Source organism: Antennarius striatus, chromosome 21, assembly GCF_040054535.1.
Source record: "Antennarius striatus isolate MH-2024 chromosome 21, ASM4005453v1, whole genome shotgun sequence".
NCBI lineage: Eukaryota > Metazoa > Chordata > Actinopteri > Lophiiformes > Antennariidae > Antennarius > Antennarius striatus.
In genome coordinates, this window is record NC_090796.1 from 12,475,210 (window position 1) to 12,494,953 (window position 19,744).

The 19,744-nt window shown below is 41.2% G+C and overlaps 1 protein-coding gene across 5 annotated transcripts; it reads right to left on the reverse strand.

Moving 5' to 3' along the window:
• Nucleotides 1–686: 686 nt before the first annotated feature.
• Nucleotides 687–18,112, reverse strand: LOC137588845 (microtubule-associated protein tau-like). 5 transcript variants are annotated; one of them, XM_068306146.1, is made up of 17 exons: nucleotides 16,301–18,112; nucleotides 14,455–14,620; nucleotides 13,185–13,340; nucleotides 12,274–12,360; nucleotides 11,186–11,269; nucleotides 10,276–10,290; nucleotides 8,596–9,372; nucleotides 8,125–8,159; nucleotides 7,452–7,583; nucleotides 7,060–7,111; nucleotides 6,534–6,787; nucleotides 5,645–5,737; nucleotides 4,727–4,819; nucleotides 2,139–2,220; nucleotides 1,802–1,908; nucleotides 1,081–1,231; nucleotides 687–827 (listed from the first exon to the last, which is right to left on the reverse strand). In XM_068306146.1, exons 1-17 carry the CDS (start codon nucleotides 16,403–16,405, stop codon nucleotides 823–825), a joined length of 2,394 nt encoding a protein of 797 aa, XP_068162247.1. In that variant the 5' UTR covers nucleotides 16,406–18,112; the 3' UTR covers nucleotides 687–822. The 5 variants fall into 5 exon arrangements, with proteins under 5 accessions (XP_068162247.1, XP_068162250.1, XP_068162249.1 ...); XM_068306149.1 differs by lacking the exon at nucleotides 8,596–9,372 and having other exon boundaries at nucleotides 11,186–11,266; nucleotides 16,301–18,108; XM_068306148.1 differs by lacking the exon at nucleotides 8,596–9,372 and having other exon boundaries at nucleotides 16,301–18,108.
• Nucleotides 18,113–19,744: the final 1,632 nt, after the last annotated feature.

Here is a 19,744-nt window from a genome sequence, read left to right on the forward strand (position 1 = left end):
TTTTTTAATCCAGGTTACACCCAGTAGCTGGAGGTGCAGCAAAAATCAGGACTACGTAAAATAAAAGACAGCAGTGAGGTCTGGATGCGTTTTTTTCTGCCTTGACACAAAAACCTTGCTACTTTTCCTCTGTTTTCCTCTCACACCACCCCGCTGTACCCTGTCACTTCAAATTTAGCACAACCTAGCACCAAAGAGTATCCATCTCCCTCAATTTTCCAAGCTAGTATTTTGAATTTGATCAAAAGAAAAGGGCAAATATGATAGGAAGCCAAGCGTCACGTGACATCAGATTTACCCGAATATATATATATAAGATGGTTCCTCAGGGAGAATTTTTGATCTGCTCGGGGGCTTAAATTTTAAAGGGAAACTTACAAAAGGTAGAAATGGCAAATCAGAAAGACCACAGAGAGAAATTAAACACATTTTGGCCTCCTTGTTTATCTGTTTGTTTGTTTTTTCTTCTTCTTATGACCTCTACAAGTAATGCCTCCAGAACAGTTTCAAAGGTTAGTAGTGAAGGATAAACAGTGATGGGTAGCTAAAAAAGTCCTGTGAAAATAATGAGAAAAGGCGTCACGACTCCTCTACGTGGTCACGCTGGTTGAGGGTTGGGAGGGGAGAATTCACAAGCCCTGTTTGGCCAGGGAGGCGGACACCTGGTCGGCCAACGTGGAGAGCTGCGGAGAGTCGGTCATGTTGATGCTGCCGGAGGAGGACACGGTGCTGAGCTGGTGGGGGGAGTCTTCCAAGGAGACGATCTCAGCGCCGTGGTCAGTGCGGGCCTTGGCTGTCTCGCGGAAGCTCAGTTTGTGGCTCTCAATCTGTGGTCAGATCACAGGGGAAGGTCAGCCGTGTTCCGTGAATTATTCTGACATAATCTTGTACTTCAGCTGGACTTTTTGGATAATATTTTGTGTTTATGCTCACATGCACAAGGACTACTGTGTATTTCATATGCAGTAAATCAGGGTGTAGTTTGGGGGGGCTGGACTTCTGAGACTGTGGAGACTCTTTAAATACAACATCGCATCTATTGAGTCGACAAAAGTCTAGCGCTGCTATTTTCGTACTTACAGGAGTCCTCAATCTTTATGAGGGGGTTCGTCAAGATGGGTGTGATGGGTGCTGAAGGGACAGTCTGAGGTGACTGAGGGGGGGTGACAGCAGGGGAGGGGATTAGGGGGCTGTCTGAGGTACTCCCCTCTGCTTCCTTCCCCTTCTCCTTCTAGAGAGGAGCCCCAGCAAAGGGAAAATGCAACGAAAATACACACGATGGCGTCAACAGAAATCAAAAGGCAACAGAATATATGAAAAAATAAAAGAAGAAACAGATGATAAAGACAACAATAGATAAATTATGAATGTGAAATCAGCTGGATGGAGGACGCAGACACTCAAACGGAAGGAGGAAAAGGCACAAATTTCAACCTCGGGAGGCAAAAATGAGAGATGAGTCTTTTTGTTGGGGTTTTTTTTTGTGTGTGTGTTGCATTGTGGGTTTTAAAAAAAACTGCAGTCCTTTCCGGAAAACATTCAAAGGAAGTGGACGAACACACTTTACACCCTTGTCTTCCCTACTGCTTCCAGGAGACACCAAAAAAAACTCCCAAACTATCCGGAAAGAACAAGTTTCAGCTTGAGAAACTCGGATTTTCCTCTCTTCGTGAAAAATGTGCATGAACAGCGATGCAAACAAAGCTTTGGCAGAATGGGATTGTGTGAGGAAATGCAACGTCACATGAACGAGGAGGAAGTTTGTGGTTTTTGAAGCAGAGCGTGGTCACGATGTCTTTACCTTTCTCCCTCCACCTCCAGGAACATGGCCCATGTTGTCCAGGGAGCCAATCTTGGACCTGACTTTGAACTCCACCTTCTCATTTTTAATCTCAATATTTCCACCACCTGATAAAAAGAAAGTGTCATGTAGCTACGTTAAATAGTGTAATATTGTAAAATTCCATCAAAGTAAAACTCTTGTGATAATCCGAAAAATATAGAGTGGTTAAACTATACTCAAAACTTTATTTGAATGTTCTTTCAGTGGTTCTCCTCTCTATCCAAGTGTCACAAAAATCTTGTCTTGTACTTTATGCATAATTGATAAAAAGGTTCAAAAGTGAAACAAAATGCACCTGGCTTGTGGCGAATGTTGTCTTTCGATCCACATTTGGACGTCACGTTGCTCAGATCGATTTTTTTGTGCACAATCTGAACCTGTGAAGGTGAGAGAAGAGAGCAGAAAACAGATTTTAAGTCCAAACTGGACACACACGTGCAGCTGCAGAGGAGATGATCCCAGACATCCCTCAGATCAACGACACACTGAACACACATGTGAAGACAAACCCGATAAATCATTAAAATCCGTCATCCGTGACTGTTGCAACATTTACAGCTGCTTCAATAAAAAAAAAAAAATGTAAAAAGCAGGACAACGATCACTTGTCTTGTTCGAAACCTTTAATAGTGAGATTAATCAATCGGCTCCGTCTCAGACTCTGCTGTCATGGCCGATTGTCCCTCGACACAAAGAGTTTAGTCTCTGAGCTGACGTCACCTCGGAGTTCACCACGACAGGCACAGTTTGGCAGTGAGGACGAGGACAGAGACTCTTTTGTTTCTCCGTGGAGTTGTCTCCTTTACGGTTCCGGGAGTTCGATCAGATCACAGCTATGAACATTAACGTTTATCTTTATATATTTATGTCTGATCTTACAACTCGAGGCACAGATTAGTTTGAGTGGGAACAGCCACACACAGGACTCATGCATGTCGTTGTCGGGGCCAGTTTGGGTGACGGTGATGAGCACAGATTCAAGAGTTAAATGCTTACATTAGACCATGAGCATTACATAACAATGTTAGCACTGAGGGCGTTAAGAATTTAGGGAGATAAATCAGTGCAGAATTGTAACTAACTACTTTTAAATGATATTCTAACATGCTTAGACCAAACTTGTCCTTTATGTAATTTGCTCATCTTCTAAATGACTTTTCTCAACTAAATCTGACAGATTTAGTTTCCTATTTGTCAGTTTTAAACTTTTCATACCCTCGCCGTCTACTAAAATCACGTATCTCCAAATTTGCTGATTTTGTTTTTAAGGTTTCTGAATTATGACATGTAATTTTTCCCAATCAATAATCAAACAATACAAAAAATAACCAATTCAAAGCCCCACCGAGATGAAAATGCTGCTGTTCCTTATGAATTTCTGAAGATAAAGGGTTCTCAATGGAGAGCAGCGCTGCAAAAGCGCAATCATCTCATAGAATATGATATTTTGCTGTAAATACAACTATCTAGCAGTATATAATAAAACATTTAAACTATTTAAAATGAGATTACACATCTGCAGCAGTAAAAGGCAACAAGCACGTCAACGCAGCAAAACAAATCATGTCCATATTAATCTAATATGATATTAAAATCTAAGATTAATGCCATACAATGTGAAAACTATAGAACTATGGGTCATAGAGTAGCACTGTAGTTCTGTGTTATTCTACTTGTCAGTATGAAATGCTCATGACTGTAAATTAGGTGATAAAACTGTTAATAGTAGGAGTTAACAGAGTGCTGGGGGGTTTCATTGAGGTTTCACACAGACAGGAGGTTTCGTGCACTCTGACATCCTGCTCCTTTGTGCAGATGCATTCATCAAAAAGCAACATGAAGGATTTGTGGCAACAGCTGCATGCAGCCTGCTGCAGGCCACTATCCCATGTCTACTCACATTGCCACCACCGGGTACATGTTTTATATTATCTTTGGAGCCACAGCGGGACTGCACATTGCTTAAGTCCAACTTCTTATCAAGAATTTGTACCTGGAAAGTCGATATGTGGGGAAAGAAGATGGTTATGTTGGAGGAAGCAAAAGCAGCTGGGCTGCAAGTGAGGACCACTTCTGGAGAGATTGGAGGGGTGGATGTGATTCTCCAGAGAGTTAACGCTGACCAGGGAACACGGATGATTAAAGAACTTGGGGAATGACTTATCGTGGATTTTCTACAAGGTTGGTGTGATGATCAAAACCGCAGAGATACTCCAGACTCTCCTGAGGAGGAGATCAATCAGTTACTCACATTACCACCTCCGGGTACATGTTTCAGATTGTCTTTGGAGCCACACTTAGACTGGACATTACTATAATCCACCTTTTGCTCAGGTATTTTAACCTGGAAATGCACAGAGGTAAAAGGAGGCACCAAGAACAGTCAGACTGCAGGTTTAATGACAGGAAGTCAGACCTCGTATGTAAGACATACTTTGCAGAATTTGTCAGTTGCTAGAGAGAGTGCTCTGTAACAGAGAACACCACAGTTTACTGGAGGAATAAAATGTTATTACCTCCTAGAGGGAGATAATAGCAGATACTGACTCCAGGATATGCTAGAGGTGATTCAATTTTGGTGATGATCAGGATCTGGATCTGGGAGTGGCAGATGTTCCGCCATTCCAAGTTATCTTGTACTGCAATTATTCCACAGCATGCATAAATCTGCCTATACCTCCACACAACCCTCAACCACCCAGACACACACAGTTTAAGTCACAGCAGCTTCACGATTCGCTTGATCCTGTTTGTTGTTTGTTTGTGTTTCTGACATCAGTGCCTACATGTCTTTGACTTGTCAGGAAGGAATTGTGTGCATGAGCTCAGAAAACAATATTAAATGAAAGCCAAACACAAACTGTCAACATCCATATTCCTCACCTTGCCTCCGCCAGGCGTGTGCTTAATGTTGTCTTTAGAACCACAGCGAGATTGAACGTTAGCGAGTTCCAACTTCTTATCCAGGATCTGGACCTGCAGTTTAGCGAGAAGAGAAATAAAAGCCTTCAGGAGTTACAAAGGGAGCGGCTGCAGCATGGGATCAGCCCACAAGGAGGAAACGAGATGTCAAAGGGATGAAGACTAGACGTACTTCTCATTTCATTAGAGCGTCCATCCATAACGTATGATGTCATTCATCTTCCCAAATGACTGAACCGAGCCAATCAGGAATGGTTGTATTGACTTTTTTAACTATTTTTTAATAGCAAGAGCTAAATGTCTGGACTGTTTCTGTACACACCAAACACAAATTTATCTTATTCATCCCAAAAAGGACATTTAAATAAATTTAATTATGTTGGAGATTAAAAAAAAATTGAAAAAAAAAATCAGAGATTAAAGTTTTAGATTTAGTCATATTTTCTGAGAGATTATAAAAAATTTGTGATGAAACTGAATCAAAATTTCTCTTTGAAATTACAATATTGGATCTACACCTGCAGTGAATGATGACCCCATGAAAATATTCTTTGCAATTGGATTTGGCAATAACACTGCTATTAAGGTATTACATAAATATCCATAATATGAATCCATTTACTAAAAACGGTCATCAATGCCAACTTTTATGCTTTTGCTAAAAATGCTTTGAAACTTTATAGCAACCTCTATTTAAAAGAGATTATTTTGTTTTATTTCTCATTGGTGACTGACTGGAAAGCCATCTTCTGATCATGTCTTTCAACAACAGAGGAGGAAATGAGAGAACACTTTGTTTTTACCAAAAGTTGGTTTTGATGGTCATAACTGTAGAGATACTCAAGAGTCTGGTGTTGAGTTCATCCCTCAGTTACTCACATTGCCGCCACCGGGTACATGTTTCGCATTGTCTTTGGAGCCACACTTAGACTGGACATTACTATAATCCACCTTCTGATCAAGGATTTGTACCTGGAAAAATCAAAATGCCAGTTTTTAGATTTGGAGTGTAGATGATGTTTTGACAGAAGAAGAGTGAAGCCTGAAAGAAACGGACTCTGCTGATTCCGAGACACAGACAGTATAATAAAGAGCAGACAGATCCATTGGCTTGTTAAGAAATGAATGCGGATTCTATTTGCTTTTGCTTTTTTTGCTTTTTTTAAGTCAAGAGTGACCTCATTTGATGCGATGGTGGACTTTTGAGGCTACTGATTGGCTCAAAGTGAGATCCTTAGGACATTGTGGTTCCAACTTGTTCCTGAAAAGGCAGCCACGCACCAAAAGTATATTTTCTATTTCATTCTAAATAGGAGCTTTATTTACAAAATGAAAGTCTTAATGGATTTAAACCATAAAATACTGTTTGCTAAGGTAATAACTAAAGTGTGAAGCAGAGACTCTTTCTCTTGAGATTTGTTTTAAAACCAATGGACCTGCCCCCTGCTGTTCATTAGAAAGAATGCAGGTTTAAAACCCCTCAAACGCAGACCTCTTATTACACTGTCTTTGCTCAGAAACAGCTGTGAAATCGTGTCGGCTTGTGTGACTGCATGCAGGTGGAGGTGATATCATTGGATAAAAGAGATGAGAAAGAAATCATTGGAGTCGGGAGAAATATGTGGAAAAGAAGCTGTAATTTGGAGGGGGTTATGCTCAATCCTCTCTTCTGTTTATTTGATCTATCATTTAAATATCAGTGAGGTGACGACTCATCCACAGAGAGATCTGTCTTTAGTACAGAAATTAGGGGTCCGAGTCAAGATACCTTTCCACCTCCAGGCTGATGCTTCATGTTGTCTGTGGATCCAATCTTGGACTTGACATGCTTCAGATCTGGCATGGGCGCCGCTGCAGCCAAAGGTGCCGGCGGGCGACTCTTCAGTGAACCCGGGGATTTGGGAGTGGAACGCACCACTGCCACCTTCTTCACTTTGTTGGCCTCTGCTGCTGCCTTTGCAGAAAGGGCTTGGCTAGTGGGAGATTTTGGAGTGCCAGGGCTGCTCTGCCCACTTTGGCCATCTGAAATCAGTCATGTGAAGAAAATAATGAGAAAATACTCATAAATTGGTTTCATTAAAACAATAGAACTTTTATTGTGTGAAAGTGGGTGAAGTTTGATCCAGAATGGATCAGACTGAGGTTAAGGTCGAAATGTGCCTCTACTATATTAACTGGGTCACAACAAAATATGATATTTACTAAGTAACTCTCAAATTACCATCCTTCCAAAATGCCACACATGGAAATAAGGAATAATTAAAACTCAAGGACTACATTTGATCGATCTGTACCTGTTCTGACAGAACTTTTGGCTCCAGGCGTTTGAGACTTGGCACCAAAACTCTGGAAATCAACAACAAAAGTTATTTGTAATTCAAATACATTGAATTATTTTTAACTAAACTGTTATGTCAGTTTAATGTAAGCACAGACTAGTAGGTTTGTTTTTTTGAATATAAATCACATAAAACTTGTAGAATCTGGAATGGGTGATGAATGGACAAGTTCTGGTTAATGTTTAAATAATGAAAATGAAAGTGTTCAAACTGACTGAGAAATCTCCTTAACTACTAAATAATAGTCCACCTTTCGAACAAGAGTCAATCATGATGTTCAGAGAAGCATCCATCCATCCTGAGCTCAGCTCAGGTCTAAACTCTGGCTGCAGTCAGGCCTTACTTACTGCGGGCTGCTTCGGCCCTGTGCTGCTGGTTTTAATGGGGATGGAGCTGTGGCCGTTTCGGGAGGAAGAATGAGTTTTGTTGCCCTTGGTGACTGTGGATGGTCTTTTAGGGGGACAGGTGGCAGTTTGAATCTTTTTCATGAAGAGGAAAAAATGAATAAAAACAAAAGTTCTAATGACAATGAACATAAAACATAGGAATAATGTGAAAAAAGAAAATTGATGAGGGGGAATGATTTCACAAATGGAAGGTTAAAGGTTCTGATCTATCACAAGCTGGGTTCCTGTTCTTTTTGCTTATTGTTTTATTATTGAAAGTGTAAAAACTGACCAACAGTACAGCTGAAAATGTGTTTTTTCTTTTACATTTTTTTTTACATTTAAATAAAGAATATTTGAAGTAGCACAAAAAGTCCTCATTGCAGCTGAGTATGCACAATTACAGCACGCTGGTGCCCAAAGTTAAACCAGGACATCAGTTTTGATAACAATACATACATTTTTCTTAATTTTTTCCAGATAATTTTGCCTAAGCTGAATTTACAACCTGTTGGTCTTCAATGCAAAAGACGGAAACATGTCCCGAGCTGTAATAAAGCAGAAACCTCCCTTTGATAAATGAAATGGGTATCACACCTTTAATATAATAAAGATAAAGCTCTAGGCCACATACCTTATCTGCAGAACCGTTATCCATCTTGGCTTGAGCTACAGACAAAAGAGAGGAAAACAGACGTCAACTCTTTCTTGTCCACAATTCCTATAAGTTTAATATCTGAAATTCCTCCTTCATGTACATCTAAGTGATATAAGACTTCCAGGCGTGTGCCTAAACAGGCTCTCATTGCGAAGCATCAAAATCAGATCTCGGTGGAGTGATGCGGCATGCACGGTGACACAAAGTATTTGTGGGAAAAACAAAAAGTGGCTGCATGACCGAAAGGGTGATGATGAGATGCAACAATAAGCGAAAGTGTCGGGGGGAGGGAGGATCACAAGCTTCTCCTCGGGTTGTAACGTCCAGAGAAGGGATCTGGAGGGAGAGTGCGGCGTAACACATAGTAGAAGCTGCTTTGTAAATGAAAGGAGTGGAAGGAGTTAACTGAAGAGGGCTCTTAACTGGTGAGAATGACAGCAAACAGACCTTTACAAATAGGGACGGGCACCAATGACTTTCTGGCTGGAGAGGTTTGGGGGGTTGTTTTGTGGAGTTCGGCGGTACCAGTGGTCTGAACCACGTCGCTCTTCATGTCTGAGTCATCAGAAATGTCAAGCTTTGAATAGCCGGCTGTGTTTAATGAGTCACTGCTGCTGGTTTCATGCTGCTCTCCACATGTCATTTGGGTAAAAAGGCTATCCTTCCTAGAAAAGTCACAACCGTCACGTGATGGATGAAGATCCTTCAAATGAGAGTCGACGACGGGATGTGTCGGACTAAAAGGGACGCGCTGCGTTTGTGGACTCGTAGTTGTGTTTCCAGAGTCACTGGAGGACTTGGAAGCTTCTCCGTCTTCTGTCGCTCCATCTTTTGGTTGTTCAGAGTCGAGCTCCTCTCCAGGATCAACCCACTGGCATCTGTCTCCAATGGATGTCAGGTCTTCCAATGCCGTGCTGCGGACTAAAGATATGTTGCTAATTTCTGTCAGGCACTCAGCAGCATCTAGGCTGATGGCCCTCTGAGAATCCGAGGCTCCAGAGCTCCCGGTGCTGTCCAGAACATCACGTCTTATCTCTGACCTGCAGTTGAGGTCTTCAGAGGCCCACATAGAGTCACTTAGCCTTTTCCCACACTCTCCCACCACCTCATTTCCTGGGTCTGGGAGGCAGGAAGCTCCCATGAAGTCAATGCCCTCCTCTGCAGCTCTGTCTTTGGCAGGCTCTGATCCGTCGCCTGCAGACCCAAAATCACTGCCGGGATTCACTAATTCATTTGGAAAGCATATTAATGATGAAATTCACAGCACTTGTTTTCCATCTCCCCATTGAAAATAACATTTAAAAGAATTACGTATTAAAGTAGTTAAGAAGTGAACAAAACTGGGAAAACAAAACACTACACCACTAAGTATACAACACTGAGACAGCTATAAAATGTGAGGTTGCAAGAGACATGATCAGTGTAGGGGGAAAAAATTACAAGAAAATGAAATGAGATGGTAATGAACAGTAATGCATCACACCGGGATGACAAACAACCAATGATGCATTCCGAAATATTTTTTCACTATGAAGAGGTGACTAAAAAACAGGATATAAATCTTCCTGAATGCCTCCTCAGTTTAGAATGTTGCATTACCACAAAAATGTGTTTTGTGATACAGAAATAATATCAAAAGGCCATAAATAGTGGGTAAAATTCATGACTGAGAACTATTGTTGTTCATTCTGGTTTCAGTGAAATGTGTTGATCTACTTTTAAAAAAAAAATCATATATAAAATTAAATTTGACAGGTAATAGCTCCTATATTTTATACGTATAATTCAACTTTAAAATAATAATACACAATGAATTGCACATGTGTAAGTAAATCAAAAACAGCTTCATTATCTACAGAATAAACAATGATGTGGAAGAGGCTTTTTCACCTCTACTTTGACCAAAAAATAAATAAAAAATGACTGGTTTTGGATCCGTCCCACTGCAGTTATAGAAACAAGTTGTTGATTTCAGACAAAAAGAAAAAGGTTTATTCTTGATTCATAATTACTCTTTTAGTCATTTGTAATTTTTGTCCACCTGCAGGTCTACATTCATACGCGTCACGTCTCCAGCTGTAAATAAATTCAGTCAGAGTGACATCAACACAACAGGAAGAAGCTTACCTGTTGCTCCTCCTGCTGCCGGTTGAACATGAGGAGACAGAAGGAAAAGACATTAGAGCACTACTGGCAACGACTGTCTGTCATTCATCACTGACTAATGCAAGCAAATCAATAGAGTCCACATACAGCAAATCTTCAGTTAGTGCAAAAAAGCCCAAGGACAATAATTGTTAAGGATGTAATTCAAAAGGATAGGGATGAATTACGCAAACATGTTTTCACAGGTTTTATGAAGAGCTGACATGACATAGTAAGCGCCACACCTAAGCTGGAGCTCCATGTGGAGCTTTTGCTGTTTCTAACATCATCCTGACATTCCCCGCGACTGGGAGCGTAGTCCATCTGTTTAACAGATCATAGAAGTCCTAAATTTGCCTGTGGTTTGGCCATTGCCTTCATTTTGAAATAGCCAGGATGCAACCATCTTTTTGTTTAAAAAAAGGACATGCTTGAGTCTGCTTATGATCACGTAGCAGCTCGGAAAGGATCAGGGTATTAAACATCAGAGCAAGCATAAAGGAAAGGAACAAAGCTGCAGAATAAACCCCAAAAAGAAATGCTGTGTTCCAACAATGATGCTGAAAGAAAAAGATAGTAAGCTTCATGTGATAGTCAGGACAAGCACAAGAGCAACAGGCCACTTTAAAGGAATAAATATTTCAGATCTAGTTTCAAAATACATATTTTTGCTTTTTTGTAGATGATACCACTCTTCCATCTCTCTGTTCATGGTGAACAGAAGCTGGTTGTTAACTGTCAGACTGGAAAAACTGTCCAATCAAAAAGTAAAAAGCAGCAAAAGTTGGTTTTACAGAGGGGCAGTTTGTTGCACAACCAAGAAAAAGAAAGGAAATCAACTGAATGCAAAAGCAGCTGAAAAGAGGCCAAAGCTCAAAGACCGGAGTCGTACCAAACTGCAACTCATCTTCACACGGGGCGCTCTCGGGTTCCGAGAGCTCGGCCGCAACGCCATCGTTCTCAGCAGATGGCTCTGCTGTGGGATGAACGGATAGCAAGTCATTCAGAAAAAAAAGAAGTTGTTCGACTCTAAACCTCAGGCTAATCTGACTTTCCTCAGGTTTACTTGAATGCCCGTTTCCTGACCCGATGTTTGCAGAGGAGGGTCAGTATTTCTCATGTTTGCTCATTCTGGAGATGGAGGTGACTTTTCGACCCGTCGACCCCCCCGTTCCGTTGGACGTTGGACTGTCTGCCGCTCCCCAGTATTTACGATCAAAGCACGTTTGACCCAAATGGGAGTGGAGCTGCTGTGTCTAATTCTCTTAATACGCACAGAGAACAGATCATAATCTGGATTTGGGAGATTAGAATACGTATTTAAAGGAGGGCAATATGTATTTGGTCAGAATATGATAACAGAGAGGGGTGGAAACATGGTTCCATTTCAACATGTGAATGAGATCATGTAGAATCAGACGACAGGTTGGACGTTTGTTTGTTTTTTCTCCTGCTGATAAACATCATTCCAAATTTTAGATTCCCATTATTTAATTTGGCATGAGGCAGATCTGAGTAAAGTGATGTCACTGCGATGACATCACCACGCTGTGTGCTGTGGTATGGGTACGATGATCCAGAAGATGTAGCCCCTACCCGATGAGAACTTGTTGTGACATAGAACTATTTTTGTTCATTCAGGTTTCAGTGAAATGTGTTGATTACTAGTGTTCTAATCACACTTTGTTGTGAATGAATTGTTGCGTGCACATCATTAACACCTGCTGTAATCATCAAGAGTGTGAGCAGGCTTCAAACACACACAGGACAAAAAAAAAGCGGGTTGGAATCGGAGGGTTGTAAGAATTACAGTTTGCTGTAAAATCAAATCTACAAGCTGAGACGAATGTGTCTCCGAAACAAAAAAGTTAATTGAGAAAAAAATAAGATAGTATTAAATGATTATCTGCAAACAGAAACACGCTAAATGGTTAAGTGAATCATTTTCAAGCTGACATGAGGAGTGCAGGTGTTGCGTACCAGGTGGCACCTTGTCATCACAATGGCTGCTCTCTGCTTGAGAGAGTCCAGACACAGATTTCACCACATTTTCTACCACATCTTCCTCTGTAATTAAAGGCAAAGCGAAGGTCAAGCTTGGGGCTCGCTGTGGCGAGCATCACTGTAAAATGGTCGAAAAATCAGCCCCGGCTAATGTTCATGTAAGCTGGGAAGACAGAGATGGTTAACGCCATGGCAACAGCTTGTGAGTCATAATAATAATATGAGTCATAGTAACACTACAGTGAAACCAGGCTGTTAGTTTTTGACAGAGCAAATGTAGTGTTTGTGAATATCAAAAAAGATCAAAAACTTTGTATGGACACGTTTTTATCAAATAGTTGAGATGAACTTCAAAAATATTCAAGCAAAAACAACACAATTTTACACACGCTTAAAAACTATTCAAATACCAAATATATTGAGCTGAGGGTTACTAATTTAAAATAAAAAGAATTGGACTTATTTTACAAAGAATTTCACTTGTTTTCTCCTTGCATTTTGTGTCTGCGTTATTTCTGTGATATATTTTAATTAAATTCAGAATATTTAAACTGTAATTTTTGGAAAGTAATCATTTATTTGTAGAGTCATTTGCACCTTTTTTCATTTTGTGTGTGTGTTTTGTTTTTTTTTGTGTGTGTGTTTTTTCTGCACGTATACTGAAGGGTAACACTGACAGTAACTGTAACCGCAGTGACATCACACACTAATCCACACTAAGTTACACATATTTACCCAAGATGCGTATTACTACAACATCCTCTCTTCCAACCATAATTTACTTTTCCTTTAAAACAACCACAACCACACAACTAAGTTCGCTCTCTAAACACTAGATTTTCTACTTAGCTACATCTCCTGGTGGGACAGATCGATGTGATACTCACTGTTTGCTTCGCCGTTGATAAACGTGCTGTTTACCTCTGCAGACGGATCTGACCCTGTGTGCTGCTTCCTGTTAGAACAGGAGATTATGGGGAGTGGGAACGGGGAGAACGACTGCACTAGGGAGGGCTGTAAACTGGGGAACGCTAGGCTACGCACTAATTGGCCATATGGTTGAATGGGACAAAAGGGGAGAAACTGAAACTGATTATTAACCTCTGGCTAAACAATCTGTTATTTATTTGACAGTTTCTGCAGCTGACAAATAAGACGACATCTATTTTTTCATCTTAAAGACCCTCTCAGCCTTTTATGAAGCTGATATTCTCTATTTAAAGCCCGCTTGTTTGTGAACCGGTTCCAACAGTGACACAGGATGGAGACGGGGTTCGTTCTGAAGGAGCCTGACCCAGATGCCTGGATTACAGAGCTCTGTGCAGCTGCAGTCAGGCGCTGAAGGCCAGCCAAGCATGTCTTCTATCCATTATGTAAAGCGGGATTAAAACAAAGCGTAGCCTCTTACGTCCAGAATCTACACAGACTATAGTGACTTTTGGAAAATCATACATGGGATCAATAATCTGGGTCTTTCATGATTTAAGAATGGTTTTACAGCACAACAGGGAATCCACAATGGCTGTACCTTATTTATTATTGTCACCTACAGATTTTTTGTATCACCTACAAGCATATACTTGTAAAATAATAAAATCTACAAATATGTCTCATCTTTTAAATCTCCAAATTTACACTCACAACTGTGTTACAGTACAAATGCTAATTTACACTCAAATAACATGACTGTTTATTTACATGGGTGCTCAATAACAAGTAAGAATTGACCTAAAAAATCAGCTTGGATTATGATGTCTGATCATCATTCCCTATATCTGTTTTAAGTGTTAAATATCAAGTATAAAGGCTTGTTGTTGTTGTTGTTTCTGCATTCATGCTTGTGTGAAGCTCTAACCTAAAGTTTGAAGTACTGACTATATTATTCACCTTATATTTCTAACAGCTGACTGATAAACGACTTCAAAAGCTGGTGAGAGTGAATCTTTTTTCGTTGTTTGGATCGTAACAGAACGGCAAGTAGAAAACAAATGACGTCATCTTCTTCCTGGATAACATTTCATCATCACTGTGTTCAGACACAGGCCTGTTTCCACTCATTCTGCAGCTTCATTTCACAGTTTAGGTTCACCGATCGATCGAGTTACTGACGACGCGTCTCTCTGATGAACTGGTTTTAATCTCTTTCCCATGTCTGACCTTTCATTTTAGCATCGCCGGGGCTTCTGTGACCCATCTGGACTCCATTCTCCTGGTGGTGCTGGTCGTTGATGGTCATATTGGCTAAGGAGGTGTTCATGGTGTCTCCAGAACTGTAGCCACTGGAGGTTTTGTTCATGTAGTCCATTACCGGTCGCAGGTCAGGCTGCAAAAGTTCAATAGATGAAGATCAGGACAGAGTCCAGGAAGTGAAACAGACTTATAACAAGTGACTTAGCGTCACATCCAAAGTACCTGGAAGCCTGGTTTTAAGGATTAAATATGATGATGGTGCACTGTGATCCCCGTCCGACACCATGAAATGTAAACAGACACTGGGTCTGTGAAAACCAGTTATTTATACATCCTGACGTGGCGTTGGTGTGTCATGTTTCAGAGGTGGCAGATAAAAATAGTCCCATCTCCCCATGTGCTCACCGTCCTCCCCGTGACAAGCGCCTACACTTCCTAAACAACCACGTCCGAGCAAGGGCAGCGGCGTGTGTGACGTGCCGCCATGTTTCAGCGCAGAACACATCATTAATGCTAAAATTCCAGCAGAACAAGATGTAAAACCTTAGAAATGGGAATGGGGAGCGCCGTCAAATCTCGTAAAAAAAAAAAAAGAAGAAGAAGATTACGCATCAGATTAAAGTCAAGCCTCTGGTTACATCAGCAGTTTTCAGTTTGAATCATATTTTGTCTCCACAATTTGAAGCCAGCGCAGACAGATTTACGCCGTAATCGCCCTCAGCATCCAAACTGGTCTTTCTGTGTTTGTTTGGTGATGCAGATTTGTCCCTTTCTGATCTCTATTTTCACCATTATGCCAACTCTGGCACGTAAACATGACTCGGCTTAATGTTTCAAGAGGCTTTGCTGAAACTCCACAGCGACAAAGAAAGCTCAGAATAAAGGAAAATAATAATTGTTATGTAGCACAAGAAATTTAAATGTTTGCTTCAGTTATAATGATTTAATGTTTTTTTTGTCTTGCGGTTTGGGAAATAATTCACTACTTGACCTTTACGAGTCAAAACATCCAAGCGTGAATGCGTCAGCAATTTATGGCCCGTGCAGCGACGTAAGCATCAATCACGTCTCGGAGTATTTTACACTTGAGTAAAGGATCCCAGGACTTCCACCATGGAGTGATGTGATGTCACAGGCTGCCTCTTCACGGGCATCACAACGTGCCTGAAGTGTTGCCGTGGTAACTCCACCCCATAAAAACCCACTCTATAGACACACTTGGCTCCTCTGTGTGACCTTCTCTTTTGTGTGCTACCTTCTCGTTTCCTGACCTTGGATGTTTACGCAGCTTTTGACATTCAACGCAGGCAGCAATCGTGGGAGAGAGCCATGCCACTTCTGGAGGGACGTTTTTACACCCCAAAATGTCCAAATTCTATTTGAACTGAGACAGAACTGATGGTGCATGTTGTTAAAACCACTGGTTGAAATGCTGATTGGTTCAAGAAAGACTTGTTTGTGCATCTAGCATATGTTATCTCTTCTTTCTCTGGGTGTTGGAGCTCCATTGTTGTCCAAATCTATTAAAAACCACATCAACAGCCACACTGTAGAAGTGAATGACATGTTCCTTCATTGCCATGACGACACTCCCTGTAGTTTATTCTGTCTGAATCACGCTGCATGCTGCCACAACAACACAAGAACAGCAAATGTGATTTTTTTTTTTTCTGCACACAGAAAATAATCTCCTTAAAACGTGATAAAATCAACAGTGAGCAGCTGATAAAGTCCTTCTTTATTTTAACTCTGACCAATCAGCAGCGAGTGTACGTCACACCTGTCCACACACAAGCAGTTAGAAGCTACTTACGACAAGCTGCACAGATGCATCCATCTCTTCGGAGTTTCCCATCATTTTCCTCGCCTTGTCTTTCTTAATTTTTCTGCCCCTGGTGCAAGAGGATAATGTCCCCATTCTTAATCTGGCACACAAAGCCCTGATTGGCTGCACTGGTTTTTCAGCTGGTGGAAACAGTCACCAGTGAGCACAGCACTCTGCCTATCTGAAGGAGTGAAATAATCAGACATGAAGGCAGCGATTCAAACGTCTAAGCACCACTGTCTGGACAGAGAAGCATCAAGAGACAGGCTAACACATTGTTGGTCGTTTTCATTTTATTGGGAATAAGTAAATTCTAGAATGAAATAACCTTCATCCTTAGAAAAAAGGCAAAATTGCATTTTAAATTGAAGTTATTATACAGTAAATGTTGGAATGAAGCTTGTGTACCCGGTAGAGTCTAATGAATAGTGTAGCCTCTGCGCTCCGGGACAAAAATGCTTTTGTAGCATTACACATGACAGAATCCAAACAACAAAAAACCTGCACACTTGCCAACAACGACAATCCCTGCAAGAAGCCGTTCGCTCTGGATCCGGGAGCTCAGACGGTTAAAGAGCAAACAAACCCCGATAAGGCCTGAAACCTTTAGCTGATAGTCATGAACAGAAGGTTTGTATTAATCTGAACCAGGAAATAGTTCTAAAATAGATCCAGTCTGCTCTGTCAACATGTTAGCTTTTATTTTCAGCTATGCACCCATTTGTCCCTCATCAGATTGAGAATCCGGACAGAACTGGACACTGATTGAGCCGGACAGAGATTTCACCTGCTGCAGAAAAGAAACGTGACAGCTGTTTTTGTCAAAGCTTAATGGCGGAGAAAACGGCTCATAGGTCTGCTGATGCAGCTTGTTCCTCTCAGGGCCGTGTGAAAATGTGATCTTGGCACAAGCTCTGGCCTCCCAAGCAAAGGAGCTCTGCAAGAAAGCTGGGTCAACAGCGGTGTTGATACAGCTCCAGGAGCTCAGAGCGTGCAGCCTGACATTGAGTTTTACTGCAAATTCATAGTGAGATGCACCGAAGAAATGCAAAACGTATATTTTTCTTGAGCAGAAATCTGTTGATTAGACACTCAAATATTAGTTTTGTAATCATGGAGGAAGCTGCAGCTTCACTTAATTACTCTGAAGAACATTTGGCTGAAACAATAACCACTTATCTTGGTTTCATACTTGAGTCAATAAAGGTGTGGATGGATATTTAACAGGCACAGCGGCCGTACTTCTAAGTTGTCTTACTACTAATGTCACAATCTAGTGAATAAAAAATAATCCAGGCTGACATGCTAGTTTTTTTTTCACAAATCTGCGTCTTGTAAGTACAAGTGCAACACTAAGCCAGGGATTTGCACTCAGTGTGGTTACATTTCATGCCCACTATGTGTTCACAATTACTGTACTTAAGTTGTTTCAAGTCCAAAACTCAAAAATAGTCAATTTATTTTAATTTTAGACAAAAAAAGATGGACACCGGTGGCGTTCCCTTCATTGTCTCCATCCCGAAGGAAACACAAAGTCAGTCATAACATAACTTCAGGGTAACCGCTTTCTGTAAAACACCAGTGCAACACGAACTGGGTTAACCAGTTCCTGCATTAATTATAAGCACAATACTCAGTGTGAAATACTGTTGATTGTTTTTGTCAACAGCAGCTTGTCCTATCTCTGACAGGGAGGGGGAATGTTTCAATCCAGTGGATAAGTGATCCGTCTCATCTTTGGGTTTGGGACCGCTGGACGAAACAAGACGTCAGAGAATATCATCTACAGTTAGATAGATAGATAGATGGATATATACTTTAATGATCCCAAGGGATATTCAGGAAGTTGGCGGTTGCAGCAGGAGAAAACTGATGGACTAGTAGTTTTGACTCTTGACTGGAAGTCAGAGAATCCAAGTGAAATGTCCTAAATATGAGATGACAGGAAGTTGAAATGTCAGAAAACTGGAGGAGTCTGTAAGCAGTCGTCGTGAAACAACAGATATTCATTAACATCACAGTAAACACAGAGAATAAAACAATCCTCATATCTAAGATGCTATAAATAAAAAAATTAAAAGATTTCTGCTTGTCAAATGTCTCACTCGTCAAATCCTTACATCCCACCAGACTAATTGATTCATCCCCTCATCCTTTCGCCGCATATAAAGAGCAAACCCCAAAAAAAGACAAAGGTCTAATCATCCTGCCTGCTCACCAGGGCTGCTTGTAGCTCAGCTGAGAGATGCTGCTGCTGCTCTCATGCTTGATTGCTTCTGTATCTCTGACCTACTTTCCTCATCGTTCCCCCTCTGCGTTCTCATCCAGCCTCTGGCCGCCACAGACCGGCTCCACCTTTCTACTGTGGACCCTACAGCAGAGGCGCCGAAGGTGGGGCCTGTGTCCATTTTCCACCTCCGTCTAACCGCCGGTGGGGGAAACACAGTGCGAGGGCCAGCCCACACGTGGCCTCCTGCCATGGCTTCAGCATCTATTGGCAGCCTCCGGGATGTAAGGAAGCTGTTTTAACGGGGATGCGGTGAGAGGTAGCAGGGTGTGGCTCACGCCAGACAGACGGTATATAATCATTAGTTCCAATTTGTTGAAGAGAGAAATGCAAAATTATGGTCTTCAGACACTTCAGACACGCCACTCCATATTCAAACTGCACGTTTGAATACGTACAAAGGACCTGGAGCTGTGATCTGTTCCAACACACACAGACATGCAGACACACACACACACACACACACACACTAGCCCAATGGTGCAGATAACCCTCAGCATGGTGCCAATTAACTGTATACAAGAATCCGGTTTATAACCTGCTCTAGCATTTCTTCTTCTTCTTTTTAATACCACGACGCCGCAGCGGGACAACAGACTGAGCAGCTTCCCCCGCCACAGATTACAACTCTGTTGGGTTCATCTCGTCTTTTACTTAAAGTGCATCAGAATGAAAGCACTTGATGAGACGAGAAATAGCAGCTTGCTTGTTGAAAACCTAAATGTGTTAAATTTCTACTCATGAAAATCAGGGAAAAGCAGTGAATGAGAATCTGGAACCAGAGAATATTTAGTATTTTTTCTTTACCATGAAATTTCATGAACTGGTTAATAAATTGAGTCAGGTAATTCCATGTAGCTTTGCGTTGATTTTGCCAGACTAATTTATTCAGACAACCCCAAAGTAAGATTAGGTGGTTATGGTGACCTTTGGACTTGAGCCGGAACAAGACGACACCCTTGGTGTTTGTTAAAGGTACTTAAGGGGAGAATGTTTTCATGTTCTCTGGCGTTTGAAGCCACATCACTGACGGCACTGTCTCAAATCCAGGGGAGTGATTGTCCCAATTCACCTGCATGTTGGAGAATAAAGCTGCACTTTAATTTATGTTTCATGACTATATCCAGCATGTTAAATTCCTCAAA

Bases quoted from the DNA above. Each gene is read 5' to 3' on its own strand.
- LOC137588845 (XM_068306146.1), bottom strand. From the start codon at position 16,405: ATGGGGACATTATCCTCTTGCACCAGGGGCAGAAAAATTAAGAAAGAC. The intron at 8,160-8,595 runs GTCTGTTTGCTG...TTTTGTCTGTAG, and splicing joins GCCCGTCCCTATTTGTAAAG to CTCAAGCCAAGATGGATAAC. The intron at 2,221-4,726 runs GTGAGGAATATG...TCACCTTCACAG, and splicing joins ACACGCCTGGCGGAGGCAAG to GTTCAGATTGTGCACAAAAA.